Genomic DNA, 18548 nt, shown 5'->3' with positions numbered 1-18548 from the left:
TTTGGATAAATGAGATAAATTAATTATCATTTAGTCATGATAATGAAAAAAAAAATAATCATTAGATAAATATGTATTTTTTCATAGTACCATATGTTATAACCCATCGCCAACAATAAATATTGTTGAGGAAAGGTATTCATTATAATAATAAAAAAACAAGCAACAATACGCTTATTGTTACTATTAAAAAGCAAACATTGCTATTGACAAAACGATATTTTACCAACTCAACACAAGAAATAAAATTAAATAGAAAGGATTTCAATACAGCTTCATAGTTAGCTGAATTAATAACTTTATAGTACTTGAGAATTATTCTCAAGTACAATGCGAGGCACGGTTACTGTTAGGGTTATATCAAACCCCAGGCGCATGCCGAACTATTTGCAATTTGATAAGCGACATCGTACTGCACGTGACTGAACTGATTAAAGCCGCTCAAAACAGTGAACTGAAAAAATATTGCGCAATAACAACCCTACGCAGTACAAAACACACATATTGCGCAATAAAATTTAAGCTTGATCAAACTTCTGTTCAATTATAGCCCAATTTTTCAATATTATCGCTACACTGCTAATAATATTGTACAATCAACTATATCGGGCAATATTATTGTAGATGTTTGGGCCGCTCTAGGGTCATAACAAACCTCAGGCGCATGCGTTAAGCTTCACTTCGTCCCTCGACCCTCCTCACACGCTTTATTCCCTAAAGTACCGCCCCTAAATCACTCTGATATTTTTATGTTCTCCTGGTAAGATGTTTTGAGTTCTACACAACCGTATTCAAATTAAAAGATTTTTATATTTTTACCGTACTGTACTTACTACTCTGTATACATCGAATGTGTTTTGATTTATAGTGGTAGTGGTTGTTGTAGATATGAAAAGGCAACCGGATAATGATAAAAAGAATAAGAAAAGAACAAACAAAGTCACAGAATTATTTATTTATCATTCTTTTATCAAGATAATACATACACTATAATTATTGCATGCATACAGCCAGTGTGTTCATTGATGGTATAATTCGATTGAGGCTTTCAATTTTATCCGATTTTCTCTGAAAATTATGCAAAAATATGATGATATTATGAAAAAAAATATCAAATGATTTTGAGATAATGAAATAAAACGTCGCTGACATTGTATGTATGATCTTATTTGAACTTGTTGGCGAATTTAAATTTATTATTTTACGCCATTATTATATAAAAGCTTGTTCCCTCATCCCATATAACTATACTTTCTATCCTCTACAGTCTATAAGCGAGATAAACTTTTAAAAGGGCTATTAATCCTTTTGTGATAGGAAATGTAAATTGTTTTTTTTTTTATTTGCTACATCTTTTTCAGACCGACGATACTTTAACAATACAGTCAACTATGTTATTGTATTTTCTGTTTTTGTTGCTTGAATTATTACACAATAATAATATAAAGTCACCTCTGTCGCAAAATTACCCCAATGAATATGTAGTATTTATTATATACTATAAAAAGTTGCGGTGGCCTGGAGGTTAAAAGGCCCACCTCTCACACGTGAGGGCCCAGGTTCGAAACCTGGGAAGTACCAATCTGATCTTTTCCGAGTCATATGTACTCTCTAAGAGCAATTAGTTATTAGACACCACTGGCTGGAACAGGCTACAGCAAGCCAAGGTCTAAATAGCCACAAAAAAGTGCTGGAGCAGAAAATAAGGGGAAACCACTGCAACTATCTTCCTATGAAAGTCATCATTTATACGTTTCACTGATACGTGATGACCACGAAGACGCTGCACAGACTCTTGCGCCGATGACGATGATTCATTATATATTCAATATTTGTTCTATCATCTATCATAACTGTGACTTAAGTTTTAATTGTGAGTTATAATTTAAATAAAATATAATAAAATTTTGACTTTTTTCAGCGTGCTCTAGCCGTTATGAAATTAGACGAAACATACTTTATATATGTTAGGGGCGTTTTTTATTCTATATTTGAAAATAAAGATAGTCTAGGATATAATAAGATCTAATAAAAAAATTACAAATTAAATAAATCAGTTTTATTTCCATAAATACATTATGACCCGTCTTATAAAACCAAGTCATTCGCCACGTTTTTTAAGAAATTTTTAACACATTTACGGGAAGCAAATACAAATGTTCAATAAATTGATAAACCTAACCTTACCTAACCCCTGTACTTAAAAATTGTTATATTTTTTTGTCCTTTTGAGGGCATTACAACATTAACATACCACGATTCCTTCTTCTTATTCAAATTCGTATTACCCAATCAATTCTTTGTGACTACAAGTAATCTGTCTCCTTAGATTGGGCATAGTTAAGTATCAGGGTAGGCAAACGTGTATCATGTTCTGTCCTGTTCTCTCTAAATAGGTTTGTCGTCATTTGAAAATTGTTTGAACTCAAAAGTTATTCTGGCTGAGAAGAAGTTTTTGTAGCAAGAACGCTGGACTGAAATTCCTAAAATATGCTCAATCTCAGATCTTTAAATTCTTATGATCGAACTTATCGCATCCGTTTAGCATTTCTGCTTCACTGTGAGGTATACTTATACTAAGTAGTAATACGTAACACGTCATTACGTAAACTATATTTTTTTTAAATAAAGTATTTAACGAGAATCTCCAGAGTCATCGAAATCAAATAATTTTAGTTTGTTTAATTGGCGATCAACACTATGGGAGACTGTATATCATTACAACGTTATTAAAACCGATAACAATTAAGCATTAAAGTTAGTGAAACGGTAGAAGTGTAAGATTTTTTTATATAAACATAATAAAATAAGAATATGTTAAAAACTTACTTATATGATATAAACGTAATGTTATACTTAGGAGCTTGTTACGTTACTTTAAAACAAAACGTATTTTTTATTTGTCACAGCTCTACGTATCTATGTTAAGAAATATGTAGTTAAATAAAAGTATTAAACTAACTTGAAAATAAAACAAAATATGTAATATACATAAAACATGAATGTAGATAAGGTGGTAGAAAATATGTAGGTAAGGTGGTGGTAGTTAGGCTCTAGCCTAGCTGTGGTCAAATTACTGCAACTCAAACATGGGCTGGCTCGACCGAGGAAATACCACCCTTTCACAGAAGATCGGCGTAAAGCAGTCTTTAATGGTTGCGTTTAGTCCGATTAGTGAGAGATCTGGTTGCCCTTTCCTTTTTCCCACCCTCTCCCTTTTCCCTTTTCCCAAACTTTCCTCTCTCTCTTCCCCAAATAAGAGTAGCAACGCATCATCTGGGCGACGGTACTACCTCCATCAGGTAGGCCGTCTGCTCGTTTGCCCCCTTTTTTATATAAAAAAAAGATAATTTATTTCTTATCAAGAAAACGTTCGATATTATTCATTGATATAACTTTTTTCATTGAAAGATTGCTATTTATTAGTCAAATTCTATCTGAATCAGATAAACCGTATCTTAATTTTTCCCTGTAAAAATCCCCAGATAAACAGACCAAAGCACTAGTAAACAACAAATGAAACAACTAATATTTTAGTTGATATAAAACTCTTATAATATTTTTACTCATATTTATTCCATGGACAAGGATTCGTAACATTTTTACAATATGTAAAAAAAAAATCTGCCTTATATTCTGCAATATTTTTGGCTAGTCCAGTAGCTCTTAATTAAAAAAAATATATTTTTTATCAATAGACGTACTTTTCATTATAGTTTTAAGGAGTGATGGTTTCAATAAGAAACGCAACCTGTTTTATTTTTTTGCGGACAATAGAACTCAAGTTGTATTAAACGAATGAACATTTATATAAAACAAAAATCCAAAGATTACACAGACGGTCGTCATTACGGCAGACAGATGTCAGATAAAATTTAACAAATTATCTTTTAGACCGATAAACAGTAGGATAAGATTAAAGAGTCATTTACTTTTCACAGACTTTAAAAAAAAATATTTTATTTCTCAAAACCTTTATTGTTTGAAGTTAGTAATGACTCTTTTAACATATTTCTGAGTCATCCATTAATAAACAAAAAAATTAATAAATTAAACCACAAATATTTAATACTTTTTTTATGTCTAATTTCTTTTTCTAAACTTTTCCGAGTATCATTTTTAGTCTGAAGTAATTACAGTCACCAAATTCCAGATTCATCTCTGCTAAATCTACCCATCACTTAAAATCTTAACATTTAGCAATTAAAAAAATTAATAACACTTCATTAATATGACATTGAAAAGTATAAGAATTCCTTTATCACAAATTAAAGGGTTTTTGATCTAGTTACGAAAATATTATTGAATAATAACGTTATTATTTAGACGTCGGGGCCAATAAATGGTACAACAACCTTTCAACAAAACCAATTTAACAAGTATACACAATGTTACAAGATATAAAATATTGTTTACATCATTAGAATAATATGAGATACCTTAGTGCCACTGAAACACACTATTAAAAGAATACACAAAACAACTTTGACACATATTTAACACAAGAATATAAAATCAAGACATGAAAAGAAATAAAATAAATGACATAACGCGAATGAAATATTGAAAATTGAATCCGATCCATTAAAAAAATTTAGGCAACGAAAGAAGTATTCGTTGATAATAACCTGCTGATATCAACTTCAATTGTTAAAAAGACATTGTATTTATAGCTATATTGTCGTCCTTGGTAACGAATTCAGTTTTTAAAATGATTACATAGTAATTACTGATGAACTAAATTAAAGTAGATATTATTTTGTGGCGAGTAGAAGGATTTTTTTTGTTTGGTTAAAAATTATTATATTTTAAAATATTTAGAATTGTTTTAAAGAGAATGTGATCATAGATGTAATGAAGTTTATCATTGGAAAAGACTATTCCCACTAAAGACTTTGGTATGTAAATAGCCTTTTTTATTATTTTGATAAGGCATTGTTTAGAGACGAGTAACTAAATGAATATAAAGATAATTTTATATGCAAATTCAACTTCAAAGCTTATTCCTGTACTCTTTTAATATAAATACATCTTATGTCTTTTAGTGTTTTATATTTAAGTTTTGATGTCAAACCTGTTTGTTGATAAATAAGGAATTAAAAATAAGTGAATTACTGTTTATTTGTTGTTGTTCTTCTTCTCTAGAGCTCTATCCATAAATGTGGGACATATACCAGAAGATACCCATTTTACCGATTTCAGAGAAACCCATTTTGTCAATCATCGCGAAAATCGCTGTCTGCTCTTCATGCCATGAGGCATCCGTTCATAATCTTAAAGATTATGGAAGTAATTGAAATGGGACTGGACTGGTCTGGTGGGTCTGCACAGCTTCCCTTCTTTGGCACAGATATCACGTCGGCAAGCAAATATTGACATGCTACACGACTCATTAAAGGCAGGCGTAGCAATCGTGTCAAAGAATGAGCCAATACGTTTGTCGTATAAGCTAATTTACACTAAGGTATAGCCAGAATAAGTAGTGAGAAAAATTTGTGTTTATTTAGACTGGCCTAGGCCTCGAGATAGACTGATATAACCGTAGTTTTTCAGTTTTTAGATCCGACTTGCACCACTGGGATATTGTTTGTGGCGTACTTAGGTTGAAATTTTTCGTCTAAAGACGAGTTTAACACCAATATCACCGACTTCACCACTTTGTCTTTGCCATCTCCTTAGAAAACAAATACTCCTCAGTAATTTTTACAACTCTCTTCCTACTCACGTACTGTTGTTGTTTTTACACGAGATCGGTTCTGTTGTACTTTTTGGCCTAAAGATATTCGACTAAACCATGGGCGAGCTTTGCGATCAATGGGCACGTCGGTGAGGGAATAAAGTATTCCATGGTTTGACTGACATCGAGAAAGACAAACGAGCGGTCAAGGATAAGATCGCATCATATTGTCGCATCCATGGTATATCGCAGATTATGTGTCGCAGAATAGTGTATCCATATGGGAAACAGTCAGTTCGAATAGCTGGGTTATTAAAATCAAAATGGGTTAAAAAGACCATTTCTGCTGAAGTATATAGAAGTACAGCCAGCCTCATAGAAAAGTCCAAATTAGGTTTGTCGTCTTCTACTTACCGCTGTGTGATCGGTAGACACCGGGCTAAAATATTTTATTACCACCTGTGTCTACCAGCAACATGTGAAAATGTGGGGTATTTAATGTGATGAAGATGCTGATAGCAGATGTCGTTGCAAATGTATACACATACCTTGGATCGGTAAAGAAAGTTATACTCAAAAACGTAACCTAGGTATAGGTACACTGTGTCTGTAGGATTAAGAAGCTGCGTCTCCATAGATTCACTTAATATGACATGGCTATGTCAGGTAACGAGGGTAGAAGGATTGAGTTGCTTGACTTTTATGTTTTTATTTTTTTTAAGGTAGGGATTGTCACTTGGGTTCAAATTTCTAATAGAAAGAAGCACTCTCTCTTCGCATCTTTTCAAAACATTTATTTTATTTCAAATAGTTTTAAAAGATTATATATAAAGGGTTTCATTATGAAAGAAAGTTTACGTTAGTATAAGTGTTAAGTCAAAATATAAAACTTACATGTACAGGCTGCTGAAAGCAGTTTAGCTGTTATATTAAAATTCACAATATTGATATACTTATAGGGCATATAGTGTAATGCAAAAGATGTTTCTTTTGAATTATATGAAAAATTAAAACCATCTCGAAATTATTATTATATTCTTCTGTAGTATTCAATGAAACTATATTAAATTCGTCATGTATGTATTGTGCTAAGTAGCAAACTGACTGACAGAGACTAATACAAATAAACTAATCTACCTACATTACACTTGACATCCTATTATTATTTTAACAATACCGAGCAAGTATAACTAATACATAACATCTTCGTTATACATTTTTAGCTCATAGATAAAAAATGCATCAAATTTACGTTAAAACCGACATATTATTTTTCTTTAACGCAATAGAAACTATGAGATTAACTTTAAATTATAAGAACAAATGTTTCCATTGCCGATAAAACACTAGACACGATCGAATTGAAAAACTATGGATAAAGGCGAGCATTGTAACTAAGCCCACAAAATACCGATAGATGCTATAGTGATTTAAAATTAAACTATTATCAATATACAGTGAGTGATAAGAGTATTATAGATAGAGAGGGTATATCAAAGATACTAATTAAAAATCATTTATTAATTGATTAGATACTCGTTCCAATCAAAACTATATATTGCAAGTTTAGCTACAATGCCCTACAATCTGTCAACATGAAGCTCCTCCTGACTGTCGTCTGTCTAGCCGTGGCTGTTTCAGCCTACGAGCCCATCAACAATGATTACCACAACACCATAGGTGTTTACGAAGCTGCTCGTATCAAACAAGCGGAAGAAGCTGCTGACTTCGACGGCAGCAGAATTGTTGGAGGAAGCTTCGCTATTCTTGGTCAATTACCATACCAAGTAAGTAATACATTTTGAGATATATATATATTTTTTTATTGAGAATAATGTTTAAAAAACAATTTGCTATAATTTATTATTCCATTTTAGGCTGGGCTCCTTATCAGACTTCAAGACGGTAGACAATCAGTTTGCGGTGCTTCCCTTATTAGTAACTCCAGATTAGTCACAGCTGCACACTGCTGGACGTCATTTGGTGTTCATGCTCGTGAAGTCCTTGTAGTTCTTGGCTCTATCACTCTTTACTCTGGTGGTACTCGTATCCTCACCAACAATGTCCGCCCGCACGAAAGATTCAATCCGTTTACTCTCCAAAATGACATTGCCATCATCTACATAAACCCTGTTAGCTATTCAAGTGAGTGATATTCAAGTAAATTATAGCTTTCGTATACATTCATTAAAACTTGTAACTCATTATAATCCTCTTTTTCTTATAGATAACATCAGGAATGTTGGGATCGCAAGTGGAAACGATCAATATGTTGGATCATGGGCTACTGCTGCAGGATTCGGCCGATACACAGACAGTTAGTTTTAACATATTTAAAAAACCTATTTTCTTAATTTTTATAAAGCAATATTAATAAACATTTATTATATTCAGCTTCTGGGGCTTCTTCAAGTCTGAGGTATGCTAGGTTGCAAGTTATCAGCAATGAAGCATGCAAACGTACTTACGGAAACATTATCTTATCTTCTTTCCTCTGCGTGTCTACTCGGTATGGAGAAAGTACTTGCGCTGGAGACTCTGGTGGTCCCCTCGTTATTAATAACACACTGGTCAGTATTTTAGTGTCTACAAGGCTAGGATACAATTTGTCATTGATACATTATTATTCAATATTACTTTGAATATCGATATAATTATTTTTTATTCATGTATATTTTCCCTGTACAGATTGGTGTCACATGTTTTGGTCATAGCGCTGGATGCAGTCGTGGTCACCCGGCTGGTTTCCAGAGAGTTACTTCATTCTACGATTGGATCGTATCTAACATGTAAACAATATCTAATGACCATATTTCCAAGTAACATATTAATAAATTTTCATTGCTTTTAAGCTTTGTTGTTATTTCATTGTGAAGGATCGTATAAAAATAAATATACAAGTATATACTACTATAGTAAATGAGATCATACTATGGTACAGCCTAGTTTATTAACGTTTACTATAAACGAGTTCTTTAATATTATTCAATTTTAATTTAATATGAATATTACAATTATTTAACTTTTTACCCTTGGTCCGAGATTTTCGTATATTTTGTCATAGTAATCAGTAAGTTATAAACGTTCTTGTAGTACTATTTACTTTTACTATTTGTGACGCTAGTAAACTGTCATAAAACTTCTTGTTTATGTTTTGTTAACTGTTACATAATTCTACTATATTTGAATAAGCTTGTTAAAATTAAAAAGGACTTAAATTGAGCTACTTATTTTCAAAGAGCGTGACATTATTCCAGTACCTAATAGCTTCGAATTTGTTAAAAGGTTATATTTTTCCCCTGAACATTTGAAACTAGAAAAAAAGGCTCGAAGGCTTTACGACTGAGGGCTCATTTTTTTCAACTGGCAGTTTGTAGTCAATTTTTTATTTTGTTTTATTCTATACATGACATTACTTGATTGTCTTCCCAAGTCTCGGCTGATGGTAAAAGAGGTACAGACGGTGAAAGGAGAGTGCCGTGCTCAGTAACATCTTATTAACTTTGCTATTACACATGAAGACAAGCAAATTACAATTGAAAGGACACACAGAACACGTAAATTATTTCAATTCTTTATGATGTCTATGTGCATAAGGAAGAAACAGCGATATTCTCTCTTCAAATGAGAGGACAGCCAGTTTCTTATTGTTGGAATCAATGAAAAGAACAAAGTTTAAATTAAAGGTTGCTTTAATAGCTAACACTGTTAGCGTTCACAACATTTTTTATTGAAATACATTTTCAAGAAAGCTTACAAATTAAGTCATATAAAGATATCCATGGTTTCCACGAGTACAAATTTAGAAATGAATGTTTTTCGCATATGCTATCAGCTTTTCATTTTATTTTTCATATGTATTACAAACGTTTCGATTTTATTACAGCAACTGTGATTACGGACAGTCGGTTAGTTTAATTATTTTTCTTCTACCGGCAACGATATTCTTATTTTTTTCAGCGATTTTCTTTTTGTTATCTCCGTTGTTAAGTTTGAACATTGCTGCGAGTCATGGCAGAGTTGTGTATCTCGTGCCGTGCATCGACAGAGAATCGGCGAAGATATGATTTTTCCAGAGAAATGCATACAACATCTTGATATCGCCAAAATGGTGATAGAAGATAAAGTAGCTCGACAGTCGGAGACTAAAAAGTATAAAATAAATAAATAGTTAAAAAAAACTCAAAAACAAGCTTAAGTAAAAGTAAAAAATACATTACGGATCGTTCTAGCTGTCTCTATTTCTGGGTTGAAGTGTAAACTATGTGCTTTTAATTATAATATTTGATTGTAAAAGCGTGGGGCGCTGGAGCAGGAAAGACTTTCCTGTAAACGAATACACGAACAAGAACTCTACATTTTGCCACTGTTGACTGGTACTTTGAATAGACTGCTTAATGTAGAGCCTTCTACTAGTCGTGTTGCAACTCTAGTTACGGGCCAGTAAATACCGAGAATACGGCGAAGACACCAATTGACAAAGACCTGAAGCCGATGCGAGATGTCCTTAGTAACCTTCCACGTCTCACATCCGTATAACAGCACGGATTTGACGTTGGACCGGAATATTTTGAGTTTAACTCTCCTGGTTAGTTTCCGCGACTGCCATACAGGACGGAGTTGCGCGAAGGCTGCTCTTGATTTGGCGATTCTCGAAGCGATGTCCTCTTCGGCACCTCCACTCTCCGATACTATGCTTCCTAGGTAGGTGTATTTGTGGATTTTTTCTATAGCCTCTGTGCCAATGAGCAACGGCAGAGAGGTTGTTGCTCCGCACCTCATCTCCTGGGTCTTACGCGTGTTTATTTTTAGCCCCATCTCTAATGCTTCTCGTCGTAGGTCGTCCAGTTTGGTTTGCATGTTGGCGTGTGTATGGCTCAGCAGGCATAGGTCATCGGCATAGTCCAAATCTTCCAAAGTGCTGGACAGTCCCCATTCTATGCCGCGGCGCTTGCTTTTCGTCACTTTCTGCATGATACCATCCAGAACGACAAGGAAGAGAATAGGAGAAAGGAGACACCCCTGGCGAACACCTGCATTGACTGGTATGTCCTCCGACAAAAGACCGTTGTGAATTACTTTACAGGAATATTTCCTGTAGAGGGCTTTTATCAGGTTGATTATTTTGTCGGGGACTCCAACTTCACGTAAACGTTCCCAGATACCTGTCCATCTCAGCGTGTCGAAAGCTTTTTCGAAATCCACAAAGGTCAAATACATTTCCCTCTGCCATTCTGATGCTTGTTCGAGGATTATGCGTAAGGTAATAATCTGGTCGGTGCACGATCTGTTGGGTCGGAATCCAGCCTGTTCTCTGCGAAGAAGAGGTTCAATGGCCCTCGATAGTCTGTCTAGGATAATCTTGCACAGCACTTTAGACGGAGTAGAAAGCAAGGTAATCCCTCTCCAGTTGGCGCATTCACTGAGATCTCCCTTCTTTGGCACAGTGATGAGAAGCCCTTTAGTCCAGTCATCCGGTAACTCCTCGGCTGACCAAATGTTCCGCAGAAGAGGTGTTAGCGCGTTCGCAGCGGTAGGTATATCTGCTTTTAACATTTCCGCCGTGATGAGGTCGTATCCAGGAGCTTTACCGTTCTTAAGCGACTGGATGGCTTTCACTACTTCCTCTTCCGTGGGGGGAGACTCGTCGATATCGAGGCTTACAGCGGGCAGGTTGGCAGCTGTGGTTGGTGTTACGGGGCTATTTGAGACTTGGAAAATTTCCTCAAAATGTTCACGCCACCGTTGGAGCTGTCCCTCCGATGTAGCAATCAGTTCACCCCTTTTGTCCTTCAGGGGCTTCTTCTTTAAGGCCCGTTTTCCGGTCAAGATCCTCGTCGCCTTGTACATCTCCCTGAGATTACCGGAGTTGGCAGCTCGTTGGGCGCAATCCGCCACATTTTCCGCCCACACTCGCCGATCGTGGCGAGCACTGCGGTATATGGATTTGCGTATGCGCCTATATTGCATCCTCAGGTCTTCGCGCACTGCCTCATCGATAGTTGCCAGAATTTGAAGGTGAGACTTGCGCCTCTCCTCAATGAGATTCCAAGTTCTCTGTGACATCCAGTCCTCGCGTCTATGGCGTTTGTAACCAAGAACGACGGAGCTGGTCTCTGTGTAGGCCATTTTGATGTAGTTCCACTCCGCGTTGACAGATGAATGGTCCGCTTCAAGGGCGGAGAAGCGATTGCGTAGTGATACCCTAAAGGCCTCACCTACGACTGGGTCCTGTAGTTTGTTGATCTCAAATCGTTTCCCAACCTTGGTAGTGGTGTTTGTGGGCCGAGCTACAGCTACTTTGAGTCGTACCTTGGCAACTAGAAGGTGGTGATCGCTATCGATATCCGCGCCACGACGGTTGCGGACATCAAGCAGTGATGAGCGCCATTTGGCGCTGATAGCAAGGTGGTCGATTTGATTCTTGGTGACTCCATCGGGTGAATTCCAAGTGTACTTGTGGTGATCACCATGTATAAATAATGTCCCCCCGATGGTAAGGTCGTTGTCCTGGCAGAACTCCAGGAATCTCTCTCCATTATCGTTGCGGCCTCCCAGCCCGTGTGTGCCCATGTGTCTTTGACAGCCGACGTTTTCCGTGCCAACCTTGGCATTCAGGTCCCCCATGACGATCACTATGTCTTGTTTGCGAATGTTCTTTATAGTCAGATTGAGTGCACTATAGAAATCGTCCTTGTCCTCCTCTGACGCCAAGTTTGTAGGCGCGTAACACTGAACGACGGTTATCTTGCGGGCCCTACTGTTAAACCGAGCTGTGATGATTCGCTCTGAGATAGGTTTCCAGTCCAGGAGGCTCTTCTTCGCGGTGTCAGAAAGGAGGAATCCAACTCCGTTCTCACGTACACCTTCTTCGTCTTCCTTTCCTGAGTAAAGAAATGTAAGGCCTCCAGACAGTCGTAATTCACCAAATCCGTTTCTGCGCACTTCGCTGAGACCGAGTATCTGCAGCTTGTATCTTAGCATTTCTGCTCCTGCTTGAGCTAGTCGGCTATCCTCGCTCAGCGTTCGTACGTTCCAGCAAGCAATTCGTGTCCGTATTTTCATGCCAAATGTCTTCGTTGTTTGATCGGTCCGGTTTTGTACTGTGTTGGTTTCGCTAATCTTTTTGGATTTAGGTAAGCGAGTGATTAGCCCACTATACCCTAGCTCACTGGTGGGGCTGCCACCTTAGAGCCAGTGAGCGTGCTCGGTTTTGTCACGGGTTTCCTCCCTAGTGAGTAGGTTCTGTTTTGAGGCGCAGAATATTCGCCTTTCGCCCTGTACCCTCAGCTCAGCTGCATCCTATGGTAGCGGTCACGCGTCTGCGCGGTTGCAGCAGTTCCCAGGAGGGCCGACGGGGACGTGGGTAACTCGGACTTGCTAGGGCTCTGCGTTAGAAAGGTGTTCCGCCACTAACACTGCAGATAGTTTCTTGGCATTTTGTAGGTAATACTGTCCTCACCAACAGTGATTCCCACCAAGACTTTACCCTGCCTTCCCCCCCCCTATGTACGTATGTATAAAAAAGTTTTTTTTTTATCCAAGGACAGTCTATCTATATTTAAAAAATCTTAGTTTAAGTTTTTATTGAAATTATGTGAAAACTGAAAAAAATCTAAAAGTTATTATTATATTCTTTCTTATATTTTTGCAGGTCATAGATATAAAATGGATCAAATGTATGTTAAAACCGACATATTATCTTTCTTTTACGGAAAAGAAATTATGAGATTAACTTTAAATTATAAGAACAAATTATAACAACAACTAGACACGATCGAATTTTAAAAACTGTGGATAAAGGCGAGCATTGTAACTAAGCCCACAAAATACCGATAGATGCTATAGTGATTTAAAATTAAACTATTATCAATATACAGTGAGTGATAAGAGTATTATAGATAGAGAGGGTATATCAAAGATACTAATTAAAAATCATTTATTAATTGATTAGATACTCGTTCCAATCAAAACTATATATTGCAAGTTTAGCTACAATACCCTACAATCTGTCAACATGAAGCTCCTCCTGACTGTCGTCTGTCTAGCCGTGGCTGTTTCAGCCTACGAGCCCATCAACATTGATTACCACAACACAATAGGTGTTTATGAAGCTGCTCGTATCAAACAAGCTGAAGAAGCTGCTGACTTCGACGGCAGCAGAATCGTGGGAGGAAACTTCGCTATTCTTGGTCAATTACCATACCAAGTAAGTAATACATTTTTAAGATATATTTATCATATTTTATTGAAAATAATGTTTAAAAAACAATTTGCTATAATTTATTATTCCATTTTAGGCTGGGCTCCTTATCAGACTTCAAGACGATAGACAATCAGTTTGCGGTGCTTCTCTTATTAGTAACTCCAGACTAGTCACAGCTGCGCACTGCTGGACATCATTTGGTGTTGATGCTCGTGAAGTCCTTGTAGTTCTTGGCTCTATCACTCTTTACTCTGGCGGTACTCGAATTCTCACCAACAATGTCCGTGCGCACGAAAGATACAACCCGTTTACTGCCGAAAATGACATTGCCATCATCTACATAAACCCTGTTAGCTATTCAAGTGAGTGATATTCAAGTAAATTATAGCTTTTGTGTACATTGATTCAAACTTCTAACTCATTACAATCCTCGTTTTCTTATAGATAACATTAGGAACATTGAGATTGCAAGTGGAAACGATCAATATGTTGGATCATGGGCTACTGCTGCAGGATTCGGTCGATACACAGACAGTTAGTTATAACATATTTAAAAAATGTATTTTTTAAATGTTTGTAAAATAGAATACTAACAAACATTTATTATATTCAGCTTCTGGCGTTTCTTCAACTCTGAGGTACGTTAGTCTGCAAGTTATCAGCAATGAAGAATGCAGACGTACTTACGGAAGCTATATCTTATCTTCTTTCCTCTGTGTGGCTACTCCGAGGGGACGCGGTACCTGCGGTGGAGACTCTGGTGGTCCCCTCATTCTTAATAACATACTGGTCAGTATTTTAGTTTCTACTAGGCTGGGATACAATATGTCATTGATATATATTATTCAATATTATTTTGAATATCGATGTGATTGATTTTTACTAATATATGTACGAGTATATTTTCCCTGTACAGATTGGAGTCACATGTTTTCGCCACGTCGCTGGATGCACTGGTCGCCCTGCTGGTTTCATGAGAGTGACTTCATTCCACGATTGGATCGTATCTAACATGTAAACAATATCTAATGACCATATTTTCAAGTAAACTTTTAAACTTTGCTGTTATTTCATTGTGATGGGTCTTGTAAAAATAAATATACGAGTATATACTACTATAGTAAATAAGTACATACTATGGTACAGCCTAGTTAATTAACGTTTACTATAAACGAGTTCTTTAATATTATTCATTTTTAATTTAATATGAATATTAAATATTACAGTTATTTAATTTTTTTAACCTCGGTCCGAGATTTTCGTATATTTTGTAATAGTAATCAGTAATTTTTAAATGTACTTTGAAGTACTATTTACTTTTACTATTTGTGACGCTTATTATATAAGGTGGCAACCGGAGGTTCCAGGAAAACTACGAAACTTACTTATGTGTACATTATAATAAAAATTACATATTAAAACTTATAACCTATACCTAAGACTACATGATTGCCCCGATGTTAGGCTAGTAATCCCATTCCATAGCTTGTTTTGTATCAGGAATCTTCTGGTTCAAACGGCTTGGTGTTCGTTCAGAGGACTCAGCGGCATCACTCGTCATATGATATTTTATCCATACAACGATGTTGCCCCGGCGATGTTCATTTATTGTATCATATGCAGCGAGTACATAACACGCTAGTAAACTGTCATAAAACTTCTTGTTTATGTTTTGTTAACTGTTACATAATTCTACTATATTTGTATAAGCTTGTTTAAATTTAAAAGGGCTTAAATCGAGCTACTTATTTTCAAAGATCGTGCCATTGTTCCAGTACCTAATAGCTTCAAATTTGTTAAAAGGTCATTTTTTCCCCCTGAACATTTGAAACTAGAAAAGAAGGCTCGAAGGCTTTACAATTGAGGGCTCATTTTTTTCAACTGGCAGTTTGTAGTCAATTTTTTATTTTATTTTATTCTATACATACACATTTAAAAATGAATGTTTTTCGCATATGCTATGCTCATGCATAGATTTTATTACAGCAACTGTGATTACGGGCAGTCGGGTTAAAAGTGTCTGTCAGTTAGTTTAATTATTTTTCATCTACCGGCAACGATATTCTTATTTTCTCGCGTATTGCCCTGGACACACGCAGACTTTTACTATTATTAATATTGTCTCATTGAGATTTTTTATAATAAACAATATTTTTTTCAAGAAAAAACAAAAAACAAACACATGATCAAAATACCGGCTTTCTTAAATAAAAATACAAGGAGAAAGGATTGTTTAACTAAATTTGTTTATAAACTAATTAGAAATATCGCGAATCTTTGTGAACGAAATGTATTTTTATTTAAATTTCTTTACCTTGACGAGGATTGTAATAATTACCAAATGTAGGTACCATAGCTACTTGAAGGTAATAATATTTTAAAAGGATTATAGAGACAGAAAATTTTATTATGATGCAGCTAAGGTTGTTTTTGTGTATTTAAACATACTTGATATATGTCATGGCAAAATATAAAAATATAATTTTGATGCAGTTTACTTCGAACGATTGAGATTAAACGAGGCTTACAAGTTATGTTTAAAATAATTTATAAGATAAAAACAAATTTTAAGGCTTATTGACGAAAGTACACGAAACGGCGGGAATATGCAGTTTTAAAATAATAAAAATTTGAGTTGTAAATCCGATAAAATATAAGTTTCAGTATGAGATAAATTATAAGTTTTGCACGTTTTTCTTAAGCGGTTTTCCAATATAGTGGCAAACTTGACCCTGCGCTTTAGAAGTTGGTATGTATGGTTACTTTGTCATTGATTTAAAAGGTATTTGATATGTACTATTATATAAATGTTAATTGTTAAAAAATTCCGGGAGTGAGAACTAGACTACCTATACAGCATATTGAATTTGGTTTTTTCTCTATTTGAGAGCATTACAAAACTGATAACTTACCACCATTCCCACTATTTATTTTATTTTTGCAAATTCATAGTAATAAGTAATAAGTATGAATAATAAGACCGAATATTTTTTGTGACAATTTTCTAGAGCTCAGGCGGGTTTTCTTATCAGTAGAAGTTTCAAACTCACGTAATCAACAATAGGTAGACAAACGTGCCTCAGTTTATATCTTGTTCTCCCGAATTCAAGTACCTGTCACATGAAAACTGTTTGAACCCAGTAGAGATTTTCGCTGAGAAAAAGTTTTTGCGGCAAGAACGCTGGCGAAACACTCAGTTTACGCTTACGATCTTTAAATTGTTATGATTATACTAATCTCATACTTTTAGGATTCCAGCTTCACTGCATGAGGTTGGGTTTGTTTTGAGGTATTTTTACAATAAGTAGGAACATCATTGAGAAAACTAAAAAAAATAAATAAGCAAATTATTTCATTATTTAACGCAAAAACCATAAAGCTTCACAATCACTTGGTTTTGGTTCGCTTAGTTGACCTTCAAATACACTATATTTGAATTTTAAAATATTTAATAACGACAACAAATATGTTATAAAATAAGCAAAACAATGTAACCATAAAAACTAACTGTTTTTTCCTATAAAAAGAATAAAATAAGAAAGAAATAAAAAATTATATCAGTGAAACGTTCAACTAAAAAGCGTGTTAACATGGCTTAAAAACGAAACCGTATGTTGTATTTTCCACTAACCTAACATGAGTTTTTCAATTTTACTGCATATGCATATGCAAACTGCATTATGCAGTAAAATTAAAAATGATAAAAACCAAGAAAATATATTTCTTACTAAACTATATTTACAGTACAACTTATGAGAAGGTGTTTACCTACCTTGAAAACAAAATATGCATAGATAAATATGGTATGGATAATTTATTTATTATGAAGAAAATATTCGACATAATTTTTGCCATGAAATTTTAATTCATTTACTGCTATCTGTCAGTTAAATTACGTCTAAATCGGATAAACCGTGTCTAAAATATGTCTGTACAAATTCCCAGATAAACAAACCACCGAACAAGCAATCAAAAGATTAAACAATTAATAAAAGTCGATAAAAGTCTCCAATAACATATTTTCTCCTATTTATTCCATGGTCATTTTTACAATATGTACAGAAAATTATTTCAACCTAATATTCTTCATTAATTTAATCCTTATTTTAAAAAAATCCTTCTTTTATCGTTTTATAACAGTTTTAAAGAGTAATTCCTCCCATAAGAAATGCATCCTGATAATTTTTTGCTTAGACTGAAACTGAACTCGCATAAAACGTATAAAAAATATCAACAGTAAACAAAAAAAACGAAACATTGCACGATGGTCGCCTGTGCATTTCTCCGAACCGATATCAGATAAATTCAAACAAAATTATTTTTTAGACTAATAAAAATTGGGATAAGACGATAAAAAATTTATTATTTAAAAAAAAATTGCTGTAATATCCATTTGTAAACAATTTCTTCAACAATAAATAATTATAATTTATACAACATGATCATTAATTTACCATATAATAAGATTTTTTATACTTATGACAGTTTAAGAAGAGAGTATAAAATATTTATCTATAATTTAAATAAAAATATGAGACGTATGAAAAAAAATAGACAGCCAACAGATCAGTAACGTCAAAAAAGCTTGGATTTATGACAATTACCTAACTTCACGTTTAAATTGGCCTTTCCTCGTCTGTGATTTTAATAAAACCCTTTTGTCGA

General features: G+C 34.7%; 2 protein-coding genes across 2 annotated transcripts; both read left to right on the top strand.

Annotated features, from left to right (window-relative positions):
* Window positions 1–7251: 7251 nt before the first annotated feature.
* LOC133319341 (collagenase-like) lies at window positions 7252–8528 on the top strand. Its single transcript, XM_061523353.1, has 5 exons — window positions 7252–7464; window positions 7555–7822; window positions 7905–7994; window positions 8072–8247; window positions 8366–8528. The coding sequence occupies exons 1-5, from the start codon at window positions 7273–7275 to the stop codon at window positions 8468–8470; spliced, it is 831 nt and encodes a 276-aa protein (XP_061379337.1). The 5' UTR covers window positions 7252–7272; the 3' UTR covers window positions 8471–8528.
* A 5139-nt stretch (window positions 8529–13667) lies between these two features.
* Window positions 13668–14944, top strand: LOC133319342 (collagenase-like). The gene is made up of 5 exons (XM_061523355.1): window positions 13668–13886; window positions 13978–14245; window positions 14328–14417; window positions 14497–14672; window positions 14800–14944. Exons 1-5 carry the CDS (start codon window positions 13695–13697, stop codon window positions 14899–14901), a joined length of 828 nt encoding a protein of 275 aa, XP_061379339.1. The 5' UTR covers window positions 13668–13694; the 3' UTR covers window positions 14902–14944.
* The last annotated feature ends 3604 nt before the right edge of the window (window positions 14945–18548 follow it).

The sequence above is a fragment of the Danaus plexippus genome, chromosome 17, assembly GCF_018135715.1.
Source record: "Danaus plexippus chromosome 17, MEX_DaPlex, whole genome shotgun sequence".
Taxonomy (NCBI): domain Eukaryota; kingdom Metazoa; phylum Arthropoda; class Insecta; order Lepidoptera; family Nymphalidae; genus Danaus; species Danaus plexippus.
The sequence above is the reverse complement of the archived record's forward strand: the minus strand, read 5'-3'. Positions and strand labels throughout refer to the sequence as shown.

Bases quoted from the DNA above. Each gene is read 5' to 3' on its own strand.
- LOC133319341 (XM_061523353.1), top strand. From the start codon at position 7,273: ATGAAGCTCCTCCTGACTGTCGTCTGTCTAGCCGTGGCTGTTTCAGCC. The intron at 7,465-7,554 runs GTAAGTAATACA...ATTCCATTTTAG, and splicing joins TTGGTCAATTACCATACCAA to GCTGGGCTCCTTATCAGACT. The intron at 8,248-8,365 runs GTCAGTATTTTA...TTCCCTGTACAG, and splicing joins TCGTTATTAATAACACACTG to ATTGGTGTCACATGTTTTGG.
- LOC133319342 (XM_061523355.1), top strand. From the start codon at position 13,695: ATGAAGCTCCTCCTGACTGTCGTCTGTCTAGCCGTGGCTGTTTCAGCC. The intron at 14,418-14,496 runs GTTAGTTATAAC...TATTATATTCAG, and splicing joins ATTCGGTCGATACACAGACA to CTTCTGGCGTTTCTTCAACT. The intron at 14,673-14,799 runs GTCAGTATTTTA...TTCCCTGTACAG, and splicing joins TCATTCTTAATAACATACTG to ATTGGAGTCACATGTTTTCG.